Consider the following 22,534-nt stretch of genomic DNA (forward strand, 5'->3'; position numbering starts at 1 on the left):
CCACAGAACAAAGCTCACTGTGACTATGTAGAAGTACTGCTGTGAAGTGGAGAAAGAGGGGAGCGTTTTGAGGGAGGATCCTCAGTGCGTTTTTTGATCTGGTGGACAAGTTCCCTCTGGGTGTTCAGCCACTGGCTCTCCATCAGGTGTGGATTCTGAAACCTCTTCAGTATCGCCTGTCGATGGCGTCGGGCTCATCTTGGTCTGTTAAGTCAGAAACAAGGTTGGAGTTTTTAAATTATAAATGAACATAACAGCAGATTCAACAACTACGCTAGTAACCCAGGACAAAAGCCCACTAGAGACATTCAGTATAAAGCAACATTCATATTCAAAAGATGATGTGAGGAAAGAAGAAAGAAACAACACCAGAGCTACAGTATGACTGGAGTGAGGCAGAAGGGGGATAAATTAAAACCTTTTTTGGTCCCACTGGAGATTTCCACCCTCCATGTAGTATGTCACAACACAAAACACATAAAACTGTTTTAAACAGTTAACTTCCTAACAATATTCCATATTTTCCATATTAGTATTATTATTTTTTAGATGTCAACACTAGATCTAGAGCAACTGATCAGACATGTTGAACTTAAACCTCTGTAAACGTCTTTATACTGATTTTTTTTTGCAGCAGCAAGCATAAAACATTTGCTTATCTCTGTATATCAAAGCAAAACACAAAAAAGGAAAAGCACACTCAAATTATGAAGCAATAATGAAATATTACCATATGAGAACACATCTGCCAGTTAAGTACCATCGCCCCTGCGCTCCAAAGCCTTTAGCAACCTCTACCCTATCATAAATGTTATTAGATTTTATCTACACTCTGCTAACAATATCAATACAAATATTATTTTTTAATTTTGCAGTCTTGAAGATGCCACAACAGCAGGTACTACAGTGTAAGCGGCTCCATGAACTACACAAATACTAGAATTAGTGCTTGTAAATATCACTGCGTTGCACTGGATCTAAGGCTAACGGTTTAACATTAACACTGCTTTTCAGCTGTGTTAGAGAGTTTAAAACAACAGGGAAGAAGTGTCATATAGTCTAGGAGACTATGACATCTGTCCCTCTCATAGTTTGTCCTGTTTTCTGAGTAAAAAGAAAAAGAAATGCAGCAGTGGTCAAATTACGAAGCCATCAGAAACACCTTTAAAGTGAGATTAAACCTCCTCAGTTTTAGCAACAGAAGGCACTGGGATCTCAGTGGTGTGACTATACTAACACTACAAAATAAAGAGAAATTAAGTCGCAAAGCACGTACGCTCAAGGCTGCTCATTTTATGACACAAACTCTAAAGCTAAATCAAGAATCCAAAATATAGAAAAAGAGAAATAGTGTAACATCACTACTGTTTGATCATATTTGATATTAATGCTAATAATACACTCAATATACTTTCTATGCAAAAATCTTTTCGTTTAACGTATACACTTAGAGACAGAACTCATGTTCTGAGTTTTTGGCATTTGTTTTAAAAATGGAAAAAGGAATTATATACACAGAGAATTTTGGTTAATTTGGCTGGCAATTTTAAGTAGCGGGATGTGTTACAGAGAATGTACACAAACAAAAAGTCAAATTCAATTACATATTTAAACTATATATAAAGACTTTAGGATATTTTCTTTAAACGTGTTAAAAGAAACATTTAGGGACTTCTAAAGGACAGCCTGAGCCTCTCGTGTAGGCAAACCTGAAGTTAGGGGTCAGAGGTCAAAGCTGCAGTTGAATGAGTAATATCATGCTCTGACAGTGCATGAGTGAACATGCATCTCACATTCTGACACATCTGTTCCAGTGTAGGACTACCACGTCCCGTCTGGAGATGACCCAGACTACAGTGGAAATATATGGCCACAGAACAAAGCTCACTGTGACTATGTAGAAGTACTGCTGTGAAGTGGAGAAAGAGGGGAGCGTTTTGAGGGAGGATCCTCAGTGCGTTTTTTGATCTGGTGGACAAGTTCCCTCTGGGTGTTCAGCCACTGGCTCTCCATCAGGTGTGGATTCTGAAACCTCTTCAGTATCGCCTGTCGATGGCGTCGGGCTCATCTTGGTCTGTTAAGTCAGAAACAAGGTTGGAGTTTTTATTTACCTCACAAGCAGTGTTGATATAATCCGTGTTGCTTTACCTTTAAGGTTTCCACTTTCTCCTCAAATGACTTGAAAGTGGGTGTGTTTCTGCAAGAGACATGGTAAAGATGTAAAACAGACTGAATCTTCACACTTCACAATTGATATGGTGCAAAAAAGGGTGTCGGTATATCAAATGATTTGCTAATTCATCTGCTATAGCTGTGCGCCAAAACCTAGCGAGCTAGCAAATGTTGATTGTAAATATATTTTAATCATTACTGAAGAGAGAAATGTGTCAAATGAATGTTTTATTTTCTTTGAAATGCTTATTTGAATAGAGTTAGCTTAGCAACATGCTAAAGACAAGACTGTTACAATGAACTGTAGACATTGATGAATCTCTTATTGAATAAATCGACAATAAAGGGATAGTTCACGCAAAAATTTAAATTCTGTCATGAATTACTCGCCCGCAGGAAGTTTCAAACCTGTAAGATGCTCGTTCATCTTCAGAACACAAATTGAGATATTTTTGATGAGCTTACTGACCCTCCATAGACAGCAACACAACTGACACATTCAAGGCCCAGAAAGGTAGTAAAGACATCATTAAAGTAGTCCATGTGACCTCAGTGGTTCAACCGTAATTTTATGAAGCCACAAGAATACATTTTGTGTTTTCTTTGCACACAAAAGTATTGTCATAGCTTCATAAGGTTATGGTTGAACTACTGACTATTTTAACAATGTCCTTACTACCTTTCTCGGGCCTTGAATGTGTCAGTTGTGTTGCTGTCTATGCAGAGAGCTCTCGGATTTAATCAAAATATCTTCATTTGTGTTCTGAAGATGAACAAAGGTCTAACAGGTTTGGAACGACATGAGGGTGAGTAATTAATGACAGAATTTTTGGATGAACTATACCTTTAAATACTGTGAAACGAGAGAAAGAAAACTAGCATCAGTCTTTATACAAAAATATTTGCCCACAGAATGCCACAACTGACCAGTCAAAATCAAGTATTCCTGTAAAATATAGAGGCTTATGTGGGTTTATCAGAACTAATACTTACCTCATCACCGGCATGCTAGCCGAATGCTGTATGGAGCGTATACTATCCGTCAGCAGTAAAGAAGAGCAGACAGGAGTTAGCCAAAGCCGTGAGTATCAGACGCATTAGAAGAGGGGAAATAAAGCCATGCACCTACACACATCTATGAGTTCATAATCAGCATGAAAAAACACCTCAGCCCTTCATGCTGTGTGAAACTGAGTTAGAGTATAAGGCTTTAATCCATCAGGGGTTTAAGACTTTATTACCGCTATCACTGACACGGATTCACACCACAGCTGGGATGCCCAGTTTGGATGAATAGGGTGTGTGAGAGAATTAGCAGGGAATAAACAGGGTTTAAGCACGTCTGCATCACTGTCAGAGGGAAAGATATGTTCAGCAGAGCGACAGCCAGAAGATCGATAGATTTGTGTGGGACACAAGCAGGTATACTATGAAGAAAGTTGAGAAATAATGAGAGATGATGCTGCTTTTTAGACAGAAAGCAGGAGGGAAATCAGAAAACCTAGCATAAGACTGATGGGAAATTAACTTTGGGAATGGGAATTGACTCCACTGACTTTTATTATATGGACAAAAAATCAGAAGTAAAACAGGCAAACAATTTTTTGGAACATTATGACAATTTCTTTTTTTTTTTTTAGGTGAGCCATTTAAAAAAAAAAAAAAAAAAAAAAAAAAACTCTGAATTGCAAATACCCATTCAACATGTACATTCACGCACAAAGGCAGAGGTTTTGGAAAAGGTATGCATGCATTGAAACAGTGGAACAAATGGGAGAATAGCACTACCTCCAAGTACATGCCACACTATAAAACCATTCATCACACTACTGAGAGGTGTAGCAGCCAAAATAACCAGCTTTTGTTTGAAGCCACTGTAAACAGTCTTACCCAAAAGAATTGGAAAATGACTGTAATCTGTAAATGGCAGAGGTGTCATTAGTGAAAACAGTTAACAATGTTGCCAGCGTTGAAGCAAGAGTGTCGTAAGATGGTGAAATTGAGCAAATGTCAGTTCCTTAGACTTCAGAGTATGATGTGGGTGTCTGTGGTTAATGGTTTTATTCTATCTCAATTTTGGTAATTCCATTGTGCGTGGGAGTACAATTCAGTCCTTTGCCATTTTGTCCAGTAGTGTTATGCTAAAGGCACATGTATGTGTTAAGTGGTGATCACACATGGCTACATTCACACAGTCGGTGTTTGGGATTGACGAATGTATTTGACTCTCAAAATGTCCTACAGACTGAATATCGTATATCAGCGTCAAATAATCAACATAGTGATAGAATAATGGCAAATATTAAAATGTTCAGGTGTGTCTTTAAAGTCAACATGTATTCACCCTCATTGTTGTTTCAAACCAGTAAGATCTTCATCTTTGGAACACAAATGAAGATATTTTTAATAAAACTTCAGACATTTCTGTCCCTTAATTTAAGGTGCATTCTACCAAAACTTTGACGCTTCAAAAAAGTTCATAGAGATTCAAGTATTCCATATCAATCAAGTGGCTTTATCAAATGCTTCTCTGACAAGTCAAGCAAGCACATTTGAGCTTCAAGGTTTAATGGTGTCTTCGATTGTATCTTCTGAAAACTTGGATTAAACAGTTTGATTCATATGGATTACATTTATAATATCTTTATGAACTTTTTAAAGCATAAAAGTCTAGGTGGAATGGACTTTCAATGGAGGGACAGAAATCCCTCAGGATTCATTAAAATATCTTCAATTGTGAATCAAAGTCTTAGTGGTTTGGAATCACATGAGAGCGAGTAAATGATGACAGAAGTTTCATTTTTTGGTAAACTATCCCTTTAAGTGTTTAGTTTTGTAGTCTAACCACTTTGGAATTTTGGAAATTCCTGCAACTCATCCTTTCAGATGAAAATCTCCACCCAACATTTATCTGGAGTTTTGGCTCATTCTCTGACCACATAGCTTCCAAATTTTGCTATGAAAATGCAGTTGTGACTCTTCCGAACTGTCACTTTGGTTATTAAATGCAATCTTCACTCATTTTCATAGTCACTCCGTATAACAAAGCCCTATTTTGAACTCCAAAAAAAGTCACAAATGTATTCGCTAAATGAAATTACATTTAGCAGACGCTTTTATCCAAAGCGACTTACAAATGAGGACAATGGAAGCAATCAAAATCAACAAAAGAGCAATATATGCAAATGCTAGAACAAGACTCAGTTAGCTTAACGCAGTACACTTAGCAAGTTTTTTTTTAATTATATAATAAATAAAAAGAAAACAGATAGATTAGAAAAATAATAGAGCAAGTTAGTGTTAGATGCCTTTTTTGCTTTTTGTTAATTGTATAATAAATAAAAAGAAAACAAATAGATAGAATACAAAAAGAATAGATAAGCTATTGTGTTTAGTCTAGTAAGTCTAAAAGGGACACACATTTTTTTTTTAAAGAATAGAATTAGAATAGAGAGTGCTAGAGTTAGAGAGTCAAATAAAGATGGAAGAGATGTGTTTTTAGCTGATTCTTGAAGATGGCTAAGGAGCTGCTCGGATTGAGTTGGGCAGGTCATTCCACCAGGAGGGAACATTTCATTTAAAAGTCTGTGAAAGTGATTTTGTGCTTCTTTGGGATGGCACAATAAAGTGACGTTCACTTGCAGAACGCAAGCTTCTAGAGGGCACATAACTCTGAAGTAATGAATTTAGGTAAAGGGGTACAGAGCTACTGGTTGTTTTGCTGGCAAACATTAATGCCTTGAATTTTTTATGCGAGCAGCTACTGGTAGCCAGTGCAAATTGATAAACAGAGGTGTGACGTGCATTCTTTTTGGAAATTTACAATCATTTTAAATCTGAAATCTGGTTTACCTGATTACAAATGTTATGAGCAATAATTACAGCTGCTGCTTGAGTTGACTGTGATGTTAAATTGTGTTGTTTTCATGTATTGTGTCTTATTTTGTGTCATTACCTCTGCTTGGTAAAGCCACTCTGGTAAAATAGATTTTAAGTCTCAAGAGTTTTTATATTCCTGGTAAAATAAAGGTTGAATAAATCTGCCTCTGTCTGAATGTAACCAGAGTGGTTTGGAACAGACAGTATTAATAGGTATTAGTGAGTATTCATTCATTCATTCATGTGTTACTAGGTCAAAAAGGTACAAAGGATAGTTTGATCAAAGGATGATAATTTGGACAAGTGTTCAATTTCAAATCTCACCTCACGTCCTCTAGCTTTCTGCTAATGGCTGTGCCCACGCTGGAGAACGCTGTCGTCGCCTTCTGACCCACTTGGGACAGGGTCTCTGAGGTCTTCTTATACCTGTACAGCACAGATGGGGGACAGATGTGTACAGAACACATACAACATAACTTGAAATCACAAGATCATGTAATTCTAACAGCTGGAGTGAGCTAGTAAAATCAAGCATGTTCACAACTGTGTGTCTTTAATGCAATTCAGCCAAATGTCAAGTGTGAACTGCACAGCAGAAGCATTGACAGATGGAGCCGCTTCTCCGCAGCAGTATGAGAGGCGGCAGGCGGCACGCAGATGCCTGAGGTGAGTGAGGGCACGTACGCAGTGGAGGTGGTGACTTCATGCCAGCCTTTGCTCAGGTTCTGTTTGAACTCGTTGAGTGGAGTGATGCCCAATTTCCGCTTGATCTCCGCCACCTGCTTCTCTTTGGCCGCCAGCACCTGAGAAAGAGTCTGGATCTCATCTTCCACCTGTAGGGAAACAGGATAGAAGAATTCACCTGACATGGAAAATATGGGTAAGTGTGGTGACACTCGTTCAAAAAATAATAAAATGATTCACTTATGGGTTTATCCATAAGGTCCAGTTAGAAAATACAGCATATGTTGAAATAGTGAAGAAAGTAAGCACTGCAGACTTCATGAATAAATGTATCATAAATGACTTCAGCCTTGAGAATAAACCACGCTTGCTCCTTAGGCAATCTCATCCACTAAATGTGGTATTTTTGGCTGGAATCTGAAATATAACAGAATTGAAGGATGTTGACCTTTGCTAGTTCACTGTGGAGTTCTGCTTGTTCTTCCTCAGTTAGTGAACTGGGCACCGCATTCACTGCATCTTCGCCTACTTCTGGGAAGATGTCTGGACTCTTGGGCCCTACAAAAACAAACATGCGCTATAAAACATTTTAAGGTGATGTAGGATGCTGATAAAAGACCTACTCTAAGAAAAGGTTGCATGAGAAAAGTTACTAATTATGAGAGATAAAATCACACTGAGAGATATAAAATTACAATTAGAAGAAAAAAGTCACAATTACCAGAAATAACAATCACAGTGTGCCATATAATGTTAGAACATCAAGTAAAAAGATGTATAAAAGTCATAATTCCCTTCCCTTTTAGTTCTGGAAACAAATTCCATTGATCTTTTGTGATAGAAATTTTTAGCATCAGGTTAGTTCATATTAAGTTGAACTGTCATTCTGAATTTAAGTGCTGATAGCTCAGTGGTGAGAAAGACTCTGATTCTGATTTAGAGATCATGTAGAGTCAGGCATCAGGCCAGGAGGAAGAAGGAGAAAAACAAAAGATGATGAGGAGGTCAGAGAGAAGTCATGTGTCAAAGAGCTTTAAAACTTATAAGGTGCTTGTTACATGATGAAGTCTGGAAGATGTACTTTGATGCCTCCACTGACAGACTATACTATGGCTGGAGAACGCTGTCGTCGCCTTCTGACCCACTTGGGACAGGGTCTCTGAGGTCTTCTTATACCTGTCAAGCACAGATGGGGGACAGATGTGTACAGAAAATGTATACAACATAACCGTAAAACACAAGATCATGTAATTCTAACAGCTGGAGTGAGCTAGTAAAATCAAGCACGTTCACAACTGCACGTCTTTAATGCAATTCAGCCAAATGGCAAGTGTGAATTGCACAGCAGAAACATTGACAGATGGAGCCGCTCCTCCGCAGCACTACAAGAGGTGACGGGCGGCACGCAGATGCCTGAGGCGAGTAAGGGCACGTACGCAGTGGAGGTGGTGACTTCATTCCAGCCTTTGCTCAGGTTCTGTTTGAACTCGTTGAGTGGATTGATGCCCAATTTCCGCTTGATGTCTGCCACCTGCTTCTCCTTAGCCGCCAGCACCTGAGAAAGAGTCTGGATCTCATCTTCTACCTGTAGGGAAACAGGATAGAAGAATTCACCTGACATGTAAAATATGGTTAAGTGTGGTGACACTCATTTAACAACAAAAAAATCCAGTGCACTGATGGGTTTATCCATAAGCTCCAGTTAGACTTCAGCCAAATGGCAAGTGTGAATTGCACAGCAGAAACATTGACAGATGGAGCCGCTCCTCCGCAGCACTACAAGAGGTGATGGGCGGCACGCAGATGCCTGAGGCGAGTAAGGGCACGTACGCAGTGGAGGTGGTGACTTCATTCCAGCCTTTGCTCAGGTTCTGTTTGAACTCGTTGAGTGGATTGATGCCCAATTTCCGCTTGATGTCTACCACCTGCTTCTCCTTAGCCGCCAGCACCTGAGAAAGAGTCTGGATCTCATCTTCTACCTGTAGGGAAACAGGATAGAAGAATTCACCTGACATGTAAAATATGGTTAAGTGTGGCGACATTCATTTAACAACAAAAAAATCCAGTGCACTGATGGGTTTATCCATAAGCTCCAGTTAGAAGATACAGCATATGTTGAAATAGTAAAGAAAAAGGCACTGCAAAATGAGTTCCGCCTTGAGAATAAACCACATTTGCTCCTGAGACAATCTCATCCATTGAATGAAGCATTTGTGGCTGGAATCTGAAATATAACTAGACTGAAATATGCAGACCTTTGCTAGTTCACTGTGAAGCTCTGCTTGCTCTTCCTCAGTTAGGGCTGTGCAGGGCGAACAGGGCACTGCATTCACTGCATCTTCGCCTACTTCTGGGATGAAGTCTGGACTCTTGGGCCCTACAAAACAAAACGAAAAAACACAAACATGCGCTGTAAAATATTTTAAGGTGATGTAATAAAATAGCTAGTCTAAGAAAAGGTTGCAGGTTTGAACCACGTGTGCCACACGCGTCCTGAAAGGTGAACCAAAAACATTTTGATTGTCCCCTGGTGGCTGGCTGCAGTACAGGTCATATTACCCACCCTCTCCATGTAAACAAATTGGACGGGTCTCAAACTAATAGCATGGTGACTTTAGTATGTGACTGCAAATTAAATTACAATTAGGAGAAATCAAGTAACACTGTAAGATTTAAAAGTACAATTACAAGAAAAAAAGTTGCAATTACCAGAAAGTGACAAAGTGAGATACAAATGAACAATTATAATAAACAAAGTTATACAAGTTTACAAAAAATAAAATAACACTATATCAAATTACAATTCCAAGAAACAAAGTCACAGTCTGAGATGTAAGCATACAATTATGAGTAAAAGTCACAAATTATGAGAAATAAAATCACACGGAGAGATATAAAATTACAATTAAAAGACAAAAGTTTTATTTACCAGAAATGAAAATGACCAGAAATAAAAATCACATTATGACATATAAAGTTAGAATAACAAGTAAAAAGTTGTATAAACGTCACAATTTCCCTTTCATTTTTTTATTCTGATACAGAAATGTGCTTTCTTCTAGTGACACCTTTTAGAAGTTCTGGAAACAAATTCCATTGATCTTTTGTGATATAAATTTTAGCGTCAAGTTCATATTAAGTTGAACTGTTATTGTGAATGTAAGTGCTATTTGCTCAGTGGTGAGAAAGACTCTGATTTAGAGATCATGTAGAGTCAGACGTCAGGACAGGGGGCAAAAGGAGAAACATGAAGGAAGAGGAGGAGGCCAGAAAGAAGTCATGTGTCAAAGAGCTTTAAAACTTTATAAGGTGATTGCTACATGATGGACATCCACCCAAGGGCTCACACAAGTCTAGAAGATGTACTTTGATGCCTCCACTGACAGACCATACTATGGAAATACAACATAAATAATAAAACTCCTGGATGTCACCATTCAGTGGGCTGATAACTAGAAGGAAAGGCCAAAAATTCAGCACTGTCAATCAAACTGACAACAGTATGACAACCCTGAATGAACGGCTCTGCACCGCACTGTATATTATACTGTAATGCTATCAGCTGATGCGCTTGTTCTTATTTAGTACAATCAGTGTTTCAGTGCATCCCATGTTTATTGCATTAACAGGATAACCTGATAAGACTATTCACTTTGTTAAACACAGATTCCAGAGCTTTGACAAAGCCAGCCTTTTCTGTGGTAGCTAGGAAAAAGAACTCCTGCTCATGTCAATTTTATGGACCTAATTTTATGCCTACTTTCAGTAGAGGTCAAATATGAGGTTCAGGTCTTAGCTTGCAGCTGGGAGTTTTCAAACATGTTTCAGGAAGAAACATAAAAGTTGCATCACATGAGGAGGGTGTGCAACTCATTTGTAAGCAGCTTGTTTGGTATTTCTGGAAAAACTGGCAGGTTTGCCTCCCACTTTAACTTACCACAAAGGTAATTAGGAACAGAAGAGAGGGTCATTTATAGCTTGTTTGACAACAAATTCCTAACAAAATATTTTGTGTGTTTGGCATCTCTTGACAAGACCTTTGCCTCTTAAAATGAGTAGGATAGCATACTTAACCATATATTGTTACACTACATCTAATACAATGATAAATGTGCACTGAACACATTACATTAACCGATTACTTTCTCATTTTTACTGAGTTTCCATCTCTAATATGAACAAGAGGAGTTTAGTACAGATGATACAAGTTCTGCTTTGGTAAAGGGGTGAATGTTCTTAAATTAGACGCAGTTTGAATAAAATTAAAGTGATTTCCCACCTTCTAGGTTCTCTTTCACTATGTCTAGTTTGATGCAACATTTTCTGCCCATCAAAACTGACTGTGACAGTACTACAGGTTACATATGAGGGGACACTGACACAAGTGTGTCACGTACATTCTTAATGGGAAATTAATACTGACAGCGTGTCACCCAAGTTCAATGGACCATTTGAAACAGTTTCGTGGTTAACAGGAAGATCCATATGACATCACTTATATGGAAATTATGACTACAACCAGTGCCTGAAGTAGTGAGAAGCAATGCATAAAATAGTTTAATGTAAAAGCATGCTTCATCCGTAGTTATTTAACAATATAAACAAACCGGTTCAATGCACAGCACACATTTTTCTACACTGTGTGGGTTGAAAAAAAATGTGTCTCATTCCTCTAATATATTTATTTGTAAAAACCCAGAGGCAGTGCACACTACCTATCATACACACACCTTTTAATGCAAGATCATCCTTTCTTTTATATTTTGGAATCTGTTTTTCAATGTTAGAAATAACTTTTATAAAGTCATCTGACAGACTGGCGTAGAAACCTTTTTTTTTTGGTTTTCAAATTAATACCAGTGTTAAAAACAGTACATTAATACTGTAATTATATAAAGATACTTAATAATAGTAATAATAATATGATGCTTAAGCCACATTTAAAATTAGTTAATTTAATTGCTTTGGATAACAAAATATTAAAACAAATGGCATATGTAAAGATGATACTTCTTTCTCTCTCCTCACTTTCCGAGTCATTCTTAATGCATGTATGAAGACTTGAAGTGGTGGGAAAAACTAGATCACCAAGAAAAAAAATCACTGGAGTGTGGACATTAAAAAGAAATGCATTAAATTCTTTCCAACAGCTAAGATGTGATGAAAGCGCTTAAGATTTGTTCAGACATCCCTGATTTCACCACCAGTTTCAACATCCACATCTGTCCTCTAGCTGAATCGATTTCTCCACACATGGATTTCCAGATACACAATAACAAGATTACGAATGACTGCCATCTCAGGAATTACCATATAAAAGAAAAATGTCCAACCCTGATGTGCCATGATGGCTCACAGGATTGATCAATGACCTCTCTCTGTCTGTATAATGATATTGAGGGCCCTGTGTAAACACACTTATAATTTGTTAACCAAGCTCACTGCTCTTCCATTTAGTGATTAACATCTTAAGTGCATTATCGTAACACTGTTGGCCATGTAATAATTTAAAGATACAGTTTTACTGTACAGAATAGTTAAGCGTTTCAGTACCTGCCAGTTTATACAAATCCTGTTGTCCTGTTAATTCAATCTATGTTTGTTAAAGGGTCTTGATAAAAGGACTTGATGTTATATGAAAACATACACAATATAAAAATAACAAGCTGGTTATTAGTCAGTACTGGAGGTACTTTTTTTTAAATCTCTATAGGGTGATTAATGTTTATTTAATTGTGCATGCTATTTTTGTCTTGAATATTACTACACTGGTGTAGCACCTACTGCTCTGCATATCCTTCTGCAGGATCCCAATGTTAGAAATGAGAAGCTAGATGTTATTATTTTTAACAAGGCCCCTGATTATTTCAGTCCAATCTTTCAGACTGGCAGAGAAAAAAAATGGACAAAAAAAACTACTAGGTTGACCTCAGGGGAAAAAATTTAATAATAAAGAAATATTACAAATGAATAATAATACAGTGAATGTTTAGTAGAGATGGCACTTTCTGAGTCTGCATTAGCCTGGTGTTATTTTGCAACCTTACGGCCCACTTGAACAGCATCTGCTCCTGACATATTAGCTTCTTCAAAACATCAGCACTTGACAGGAAGAGGGCTCTCCCATACTTTCCATAACATTCTCAGTCTCTCGCTGTCATACTGTGACAAACACCAGTCCACACCTAAACACACACCCACCCACTGAGCACCTGAACAAACACAGTTACCTCTGAGCGGCAGTGCCGGTGAACCAGGGGGAGTGAAGCTCTCTTCAGGTGACAGGTAGAGGTAGCTGGTGTTCACTCCCTGCTCAAAGTTGAACGGAGACTTGTACTCCTCTACAGGTTCCTCCATGCTGCCCATGAACAGGAAGCTCCCTGGACACTAAGTGATTGCATGTGACCGAGCCTGTTAGGATATCACTGTGCCGATTGTCCCATCTTCTAGCTACAGTTGCAAGTATAAGTGTGTTTTGCGGATTCTGCAATGCTAGCAGGGATCACATGATGTCCTGCCTGAGACAACGACAGCAGCACGTTAATAAGTTACCTCTCCAGAGCGTTCTATTTCCGTCGCGAGCCGACACTCCCAGCTGTAATCTCAGCGGTCCTTGTAGGGATTGTTGACAATCACTTTTTCACTGTTCTCAATGGCTGAAAAAAGCAATCGTCTTCATCTGTTCCTGTGCTGGACTAACTCATACTCGACCCCTCTGTCCATATTATCATCCATGGGAAATGAAGATTCATTTGTCCCCTGGTCACATGACACTGTGGAAAGCCCGCGAAAGGAGGCTGTAATCTGCGGTGGCCTAGATTACAACGTTAATCTATTACAAAGGGCCTCCACAGCGCTTCAGATACACACCGGCTGCACAAACCATTGCAGATTGAAATGGATTCAGCCAAGCGCAAGACATTCAGATGTGATGATACCTTAAGGCCAACACACACTCAGGGGTCTTCAGTACCATTATACTGTAAGATTTTACATCCCTGCTGCATTATATTGCACAATTTACAGGTCCTGTTAAATGGTGGAGGATCATGAATTAATGCATTTTTAAAAAAAAAAATTGCATGTATAGAGGTCAGATGAATCACCAGAGACGATGAACTCTAAATAGTCATCTGAGCAACCATATGGTCTAAAATCTGCATTGCAGTTCATCTACACAAAACAAAACACACACATTTTACTTTAAATCAGCATGAATTAAAATTGTAGCCATTTTTTCCCCCCATTATGACATATTTATTGACATTATGTAGCCCCGCCACTTTTTAGCGCCGCGTTTGTTGTCTTCTGTGTTCCGGTTTTATTTCCACAGTGATCTCACGAATTAATGAATGAACCGCTCGTTTTAAAATCTTACTGGTCTACTGACATTTGTTAAGAGTAAGACGTTTGCTTTAAACATTACAGTGCTCACAATAACTTTTGTTAACTCTACAATACATAAATCCACTTTACCAGCTAAATTATTCTTAGACAGCGATGCCATAGAAATATGCAGAGCTACCGCACAAACAGAAGTTCAAAGACAATATTTTAAAGATGGTGACGTGTTTGTTTCGCTGGAGAATAAGGTCAATACACAAGTGAAATGGTTTTTCGAAAGAGTAAAAAGACAGACAGACTTGGTTTTGTCCTTCAGAAATAGTTTGGAACGTTGGACTGTTGGCTCGTTGTCATTTGCTAATTGCTGTGATAGATCTCAGCATGTTAGCAACAGGTTGGTAGAAAGATTAGTGTCCCGCCCCTCGCACCGGTAAACACGTCAGAGATGTCGTTGTGAGGGGGAGGGGACATTAATGTTTTTTTATTTAAGAATACAAGGGTTTTTTGTTCATTTAAAAAAAAAAAATCATGTGCATGGATAATTCATTTAAAATATCCATGGCAAAGTTCCAACAATAGGAATGATCAATTTTGATTTCATAGTGACTTTAAAAATATAAAAAACAAACATTTAATTTTATAATAATTATTATTATTGTTAAATATTTTTTGTTGTTATTATAATTAATATTTTATATTATTATTTATTAGGGCTGCACAATTATGACAAAAATCATAATTGTCGATTATTCCCTTAAAATTTTAATTGCGATTATTAATTACGATTATCACAATTTACATTGAATTATGTTATATCATTGTTTGAAGCAACCGCATGCCATATTTTTAGATGAAAATAAACAAGCTGAAAACCCTCAAACTGAAAAACCTTTATTGCTTTTCTATAGTATTAAGCCTCAAATAGCATCTATTCATTGGATTGGTTTCTTCTTTAAATAAAAAAAAGTTAAAATATGCATGATATATTAAATACCATGTTTCATATTAAAAGTAAAAATTAAAACAATGGAAAAACCCTTAAGATAACCTGTAGAAAGAAAAAACACATCTTAAGCACACAGAATAACATAAGTGGACTTTGAACGATTAATTGGCGCTTTGAACGATTACATAATTGTGACATCTGTAATTGTAATCGCGATTAGAAATTTGATTAATTGTGCAGCCCTATTATTTGTTATTATTTTTTCATATTTTATATTTAATTATGGATATTCGTTTAAATGATCCCTGTCAGGCACTCCATCATAACAAGTTACATGAAAATGGAAAACGATTCAAAACTTTGCCATACTCTCCAGTATTATCCTTAACAGGAAATGGTCATGCAAAATGTATCGAGTTTATTGAAACATGTACAGTAAATGAACATACTTTCCAGAAGGCCAACTATTCACTAAAAATGTTTTTTTTATTGGTCTGAAGTATTCTAATTTGTTGAGATAGTGAATTGGTGGGTTTTTGTTAAATGTGAGCCAAAATCACCACAATTAAAAGAACCAAATACTTAAACTACTTTAGTCTGTGTGCACTGAATTTATTTAATACACAAATTTCACAATTTCAGTTGAATTACTGAAATAAATGAACTTTTCCACGACATTCTAATTTACTGAGATGCACCTGTAGTTTCAGTATTTGTTAATCTCAAGGTTACAAATATTCAATGTACAAATGTTCATAGCTGTTGTAAAAATTTATTGGCATCGGCCAGAATTTCAAAACTCTTTTGACATGGCTCTGTTTGTTTGAGCAGCTTAACACAGCAACACTGGCTCGACCAATGACATCCACTCTGGGGTGGGACCAAATCTAGTATCAAGTTTAAATCAAAGATGCTATTAAAACAACAGACAAAATCATGAGTCATAATGGTCAACTAAAAAGCGTGCTCAAATCAATGCAATATATTGCCAACAATATATATTGGAATTCCATTTGGTGCCACTAGTGGTGCAGAAACACCAGACATTAGCTCATCCTTACTCATTCCTAATTCATCTCCTCTGGTTTTAAAATACACACATGCTATGTATGACACACCCTCTACAGAGCTTTGTCCCTGAGGAGCTGGAATTACACATCACTGCCTGACTACAGTAGCTGTCTTACGTGGGACGGGTCTGCTGTCTCCAGTAGAGATCAGCGAGAACAGCCAACGATACAAAGAATCAGGTTAAAATGAGAGTCACAGAGACTCTATTCAGCTGTATTCACATGGGCGTACAAGAGCCAAGCAGTGACAAACACACGTGTGCTTGTGTGTGTGTGTGTCAATTAACACTCTGACTACATTCATATCACACGTCTAGAAAGCAGAACCTTGACACCTCCGCACTGCTGCTTGCAGGTTAGTACCCGGATATTTGTCTTTCACCAAAGTCCTTGTTGGCTTCCATCAAGACTAGATTGCACAACAAAAGCATGCAGATGTTCAAATAGAGACTTGAATGCAATCTGCAGCCATCTGCTAAATGTAATTTATGTTCCTTTGCATCCCAAATAATTTTCACACAAAACTAATACAATGAATTTTCATGAACACTTCAATACCTGTTGGCAAGTTCAGACAAAGCCTTTTTTCATGAGCTTTGCATTGTGGGAGGGTTTCACATCATGTGACGAGCTCCCACAGTAAACCTCCATGTTAGGAGGGTCGGTCTATGAAAATGTAAAGCAAACTGTGGAAATAGAACAGAGAGATTCTATAAAGGAAGATGCCCAACTTCCCATTTAAACCAACGGATGAGAAGTATTAAAAGAGGAAATAAGCAATAATCACACATTTGTTTTGACTAAATTCTTTGTTAAACAACATATTTACCAGTTACGTGCTAACTTCTGCCTTTGGCCCACTAACATTCACATGGCCCCACATGGGGCGGCTGTGAGCTTCTCAATGCCAATAATAGGATGGACATGGAATCCCATAACCACCTATAGAGTTGGACAAGCCTTTCAATGACCTTGTGCCTCTTCAACATCAGGAATCCTTGTGAACTGGATCTTGTATGACTTGCATTTAAACTCAGAGCTCAAGAACATAAACACCCCAGTAAAGAAACAAAGAGGACATTTGAAGCACCTAATAAACCACAGCGTCAAATCAATTACTGGGTTATTCCAAGCGCATTGCGTCCCGTGATTGAGACGAAATGAGAATCATGGGACAGAGTGCGACACTAGCGGCCTGGATGGACATATACACAGAAGAATAATGGGCGGGAAATGGAGAAAATCTATCTGCCAACCAGCATAGAGTGGTAGACAAGGCAAGGAAATTCTAGTGGAAGACGTTACTGACATTGTGTGTGAAGGGCATTTATCTTTTATCAACACTGCAAATATACAATCTTAAGGCTGGCTGTTCAAAATGGTCTGTTGGTCACATTGCTGAGAAGAGGCTCATTTTGAAGGGTCACAGCAAGGCCTTAAGTATCTCCCCTCAGTGCAATGTTAGTCCACACTTTTACTCGGCCAAAACTCTCAACTCTATGAAAAATACAATAAATAAGGCACATCTAAAATTACAGCAAACCTGTTCTTCTTCTGTTGTATGATAACTTAATAACTTGCTGATGTAAAAAATCAAAACCATCTTCTAGAAATGGTAAGAAAAGCAGCTCTACTGTTACAATGAAACACTGAGTGAAATATGACCGCAGGGACCTGTGAGACTCACACAGATGCTTCTGGAAGATCTTGCATAATCAGCTAACAGTCTATCACTGAAATGTGTGTTATTACACTAAAGAATATCTTTTTAATATTACAACCACAACAACAAATTTTATAATTAATGTAAATATAATGCATTGGTTCAGTGGTCTTAGAGAGTCAACATTCAGGTTTACTTTTGTTCTGATGTTCTTGCTGCTATTTTCCATACAGTGAAAGTGACTAGGTGCTGTCAAGCTCCAAAAAAGTCACATTTATATGCCAAGTATCATAACCATACTGTAGCATAAAAATTACTTAAGCCTCACATTTTGCCTTGTGTGAGGAACAATCACAAATGTGGGTTTATTTCTGTCTATTTAGTCTTTTTCTACAACAAAGCTATCGTATAAAGGCTTCATGACTTGGTAATATAGAGTACAAGGCATATTGACACTTTTAAGGTGCTTTTTTTATTTATTTCTAAAGATAAACAGTCAACAGCACTAGTCCTTATTATGGAATTTTTTTTGTGTGTTTGACAGAAGAAAGGATGTCAGGTGTGGAACAATGTGAGGGTCAGTAATTGATGACAGAATTTTCATTTGTAGTTGAAGTAGTCCTTTAATTTATTGTAAACTACACTTTTGAGGTCAGTAAGGTTTTTTAATGACTTTGGGAAAAAATACAAAAATATAGTAGTAATATAGTTTTCAATTTAAATCTTTTAACCCTTTTCTACTTAAATATATATTTCAAAATGTAATTTCCTCTGATGGCAAGGCTAAATTTTTTAGCAACATTTCTCCAATCCATTTCTTATTATCATCATCAATGTAATGGATCTCCAATCCATTTCTTTATTATAATTCTTATTGTTGTTGCTGTTGAAACGGTGATCTTTTTTCAGGATTCTTTGATGAAAGTTCAAAAGCACTGCATTTATTTGAAATAGATTTTTTTTGCAACAATACATCAAATGTAACAAGTCACTATGGCAACAAGGCACAAGGTAATATCTGAACTATCTTTAAAAATAAACTGGAAAAAAAGGTTTCCTGTGTTACTTCAACTTCACATGAAATGACCAAAGCCATCACAAATCTAACATTCCACTTTTAGTTCTGATGTTTTCAGTGAAATGAAAACAGCATAACGGTCATAACATGCAGACTGGAGTTTAAACACAACAGCGCACCAACAAAAACCAGGACAGGAAATTTCCACCAATGAGATCAAAAGAATTCTCTGCAAGCCTTTGGCAGTCATGTAAACTTTCAACCTTGAGCTGCTGAATAGTCCACCAATCTGATTCAAGCAAAATGTGCAATGTTCAAAACAAATTCAACAACAATGGCTATAGAAGATTTGATTGCAGCTTCCTCATTCCTCCCTGTAGTTCGGTTAGTCTTTCGACATTTTTATTTTCCTATGTTGCCATGACAGCAAAGAGAGAACAGTGTGCACATCTGAGCAAACATGAGCAACTGATGACTGCTAAGGCAACAATTAAATCATACACTGAATTTCACACTGTTAGAGCAGATGTCCTAATCCACAGGTTTATCCATCACTAGACAAGGACATGAGGCTACACCCATCACTTTTACTTATGGGTGAAAGGTCTCTCATTGATGACACACTCACTGATGCAACAGAACTAAATCACTCTGGAATCAGATACATTTACTTGAGTTCTTGCCACTTGATCCAGAGTAATATCATAAAGACAGTATACCTAGGCTAAACAAACAAACAAACGGTATCTCAGGTTTTGTCCTGCAATCTGCTTGACAGATCGCACAATGGCCCGTGGGCACCAGCTGCAGAGAGACATGGGCACACAGAAAAGAGGAATGAGCAGATGGCCGCCCTGCGTGAGAGATGAGGGGAGGGGAACAGAAGATTCAGACAGGAAGGCTCTGGCTCCTGGGGAGGCTGCTCATCCACTCACTGCAGCCCAGGAGGGATGAGAGAGAACAGGCTGCTCAGATGCAGGGAGCTGGGTGGAGACGAGATGACCGGGATGAAGATAGGAGGTCAGAAAGGACTACGAAAACAAGCACGGTGTGACATTCAGTGACATCAATGGTATTTCTCCAGTCCAGGACGTAAACACAAATGACTGCCAAAAGGCTTTATCTACCAAGCCTTTGTTATATAGTTAAACAAAGGCAATGTTTTAAAGCTGAACATATTGCTTTTAGCTAAATTAACAGACTTGTGATCATCCTGATATGAGCTAGATTTGAGAAACACTTTGGTTTGTATTTTAGAATATGTAATACACTGGGAAAGGCTTCAGCATCCCCACATAGTAAATATATTGTGGATATTATATATGCATTATATTATGTATATTAATAATTGAATTATAGCATTATATTTACAGGCATTAAGAATTTAGCATTTACATTAGTAAGTCTCAGAGCTGATTAAAAACAGGATTATAAACAAAAAAAATGGCGAAAACTTGTGTAGACTTGGATAATGTTTTTTCAGGAATGTTTACAATAATATATTTAAATATTAAATAAATAAATAATATTGCATTTGTATATATAATTTTTTCAGCTATACATTTTATATATATTAATATATACAATATTTCCAAAAACATGTTACACAAAGGTAGTGGAAGAACAATATTAGTCTAAATCAATAGAATGTAGGCCAATGTGTTTCCTCCCAGATGATAACATCAACACCAGGCATCTGAAAAATAGCAGTACACACCAGAAAAACTATGCAGTCTTCACTTAGCAGACTCTTAACGTAATAATGATGCAGTGGCTGTACAGGAACCCAAGCTGACCAGATCATATTGTCAGAAATCTTACATTATAATGAGCAGGTTTCATATGATCCCTGCTAATCAACACAACATCAATTCTCATTTCTGGGTTTAAACTCTAACGTTACATATGAATGGCATCACACAAAGGGCATAAGAAACATGAGATGCTAACCACTAGAAAGATAAGAAAGAGGTCGAAAGCTATCAAACTTCTGATTCCATAAACTGTATTCTATTTTTAATTTTAGACTAGTTATAACTTGAATTAGAAAGGCGGTTTATCTGCAAGATATTAAAATACAAAGTCTAAAAAAAAGTACATTAATTCATGGAATTGGCACGATTAGAAATAAGGCAGAGTTGCAAATAGAGGTTTCATTAGTAGCAGCACAGGTGTTTAATGCTAACATATGGTTCAACGATGCTGCAAGTTAAATAAATAGTTACAGACATTCTTACTGACTAAAAACATAATATATGACATAAATATAATATTCTGCAGCTGAAGCATGCCAGACCATGGTCGGGTTCTGGTACTTTCATCAGTTTTAACAGTATTTATAGACACCATAAATTACAAAATAACGAACTAACGTTAATTAAGATGTGCAAAAGTGCTCTAACCCGAATAAAATCCCTGCAGATGTCTATCCCGACTGACTGTCACTTTACCAATGTTCATCCAAATTAAAGCAATTAAACAACCGCTGTTCTTCTTCCTCCAGCTGCTGGCTGTGCTAACAAACAAGCTAGCTAACTTCTGAAAGTTGAGTTTTGTTGCATTTCTAATCTGTGCCGACATGTCACGTCACGTTCTCAAAACAATTCAGCTACCTTGATCGGCTTCCTCCATCCTGTCTTTGCGGCTTCTTTATGTTGCGAGTTATTCTGATCCTTGCGGTCCCGCGGTCCCACTTCAATCTTGCAAATTTGAGCTCAAAGCTGCGACCGCAACTAGGCTGCCGCGCTCTTTGCGGCTTCTTTATGTTGCGAGTTATTCTGATCCTTGCGGTCCCGCGGTCCCACTTCAATCTTGCAAATTTGAGCTCAAAGCTGCGACCGCAACTAGGCTGCTGCGCGAGGTGGGGTGGGGTCGTACGTGACGTCAGGACGCACAGCACGTAGAGATGTAAACAGAGCGAGACGCGCGCGAGGCCCCACCCGACGCGCCCTGATGAAGCGGTTCCTTCAAATTCCTTTCGGATCAGCATTCAACGATAAACAAATGAACTAAAATAAACGAATCGAAATAATCGTCTTATTAGAAATAACTTAATCATAATTGTATAACTCCCATTTATATTTGGCAAGTCAATAAAACCAACTGGCTAATTTAGAATTTGCTCAATAATAAATCAAAATAAATACTGGTTTCTGTGTTGACATAAATACTAAGAAATGCAATACACGTAGCCTATAAAATTACAAATATTATTATTAATTTTATTATTCATATTAGAATTTATTACAGCCTTTACAACTATTAGAATGTATTATAGCCTAACAAATAATTTAAAATAAAAAACGTACAAAAATAATAATAATAATAATAAACCGTACCAAATTGCTATTGTGTTTAAAGAAGAAAAGAAAAGAAAAGACAAAGAACAGTTCGAGGAAGCCACAACATGGCCATTCACCAGGCCAGAACTAATATTAAAGTGCCTTCTTTTAATGAACACATTTTACCTTTCTAATTTCGACAAAGGGATACCAGAAGAGCTATTAATGGAGATCTGTCTGGTCCCTCACTTTCACAGGGTGGGCTCAAAGTCCCTAATTTACCTACAGTCACTCAAGACACGCCCAGAGCACGCAGTATGAGGCGCTTATTGCTGGCTTATCGTCTATCATGCTGGTACTGTAGGAAATTACGCCACCCACTGGGTGACAGGATTTAATAATCCTACAGTAAAGTATATTTTAAACCATTTATGTAATATTCGTGCTGTGTTGTGGGACGTTTCTTAAACCTCCACA

General features: G+C 37.5%; 1 protein-coding gene across 9 annotated transcripts; it reads right to left on the reverse strand.

Annotated features, from left to right (window-relative positions):
* Positions 1-541: 541 nt before the first annotated feature.
* tpd52 (tumor protein D52) lies at positions 542-21,694 on the reverse strand. 9 transcript variants are annotated; one of them, XM_016270797.1, is made up of 9 exons: positions 21,541-21,694; positions 21,389-21,429; positions 8,991-9,112; positions 6,736-6,884; positions 6,376-6,477; positions 4,063-4,089; positions 3,166-3,207; positions 2,149-2,197; positions 542-2,074 (listed from the first exon to the last, which is right to left on the reverse strand). In XM_016270797.1, the coding sequence occupies exons 2-9, from the start codon at positions 21,405-21,407 to the stop codon at positions 1,952-1,954; spliced, it is 633 nt and encodes a 210-aa protein (XP_016126283.1). In that variant the 5' UTR covers positions 21,408-21,429; positions 21,541-21,694; the 3' UTR covers positions 542-1,951. The 9 variants fall into 9 exon arrangements, with proteins under 9 accessions (XP_016126283.1, XP_016126276.1, XP_016126284.1 ...); XM_016270790.1 differs by lacking the exons at positions 21,389-21,429; positions 21,541-21,694 and adding exons at positions 12,966-13,122; positions 13,288-13,534; XM_016270798.1 differs by lacking the exons at positions 8,991-9,112; positions 21,541-21,694 and adding an exon at positions 7,184-7,293 and having other exon boundaries at positions 21,389-21,518.
* Positions 21,695-22,534: the final 840 nt, after the last annotated feature.

This window comes from Sinocyclocheilus grahami, unplaced genomic scaffold (genome assembly GCF_001515645.1).
Source record: "Sinocyclocheilus grahami isolate Dianchi unplaced genomic scaffold, SAMN03320097.WGS_v1.1 scaffold58.1, whole genome shotgun sequence".
Taxonomy (NCBI): domain Eukaryota; kingdom Metazoa; phylum Chordata; class Actinopteri; order Cypriniformes; family Cyprinidae; genus Sinocyclocheilus; species Sinocyclocheilus grahami.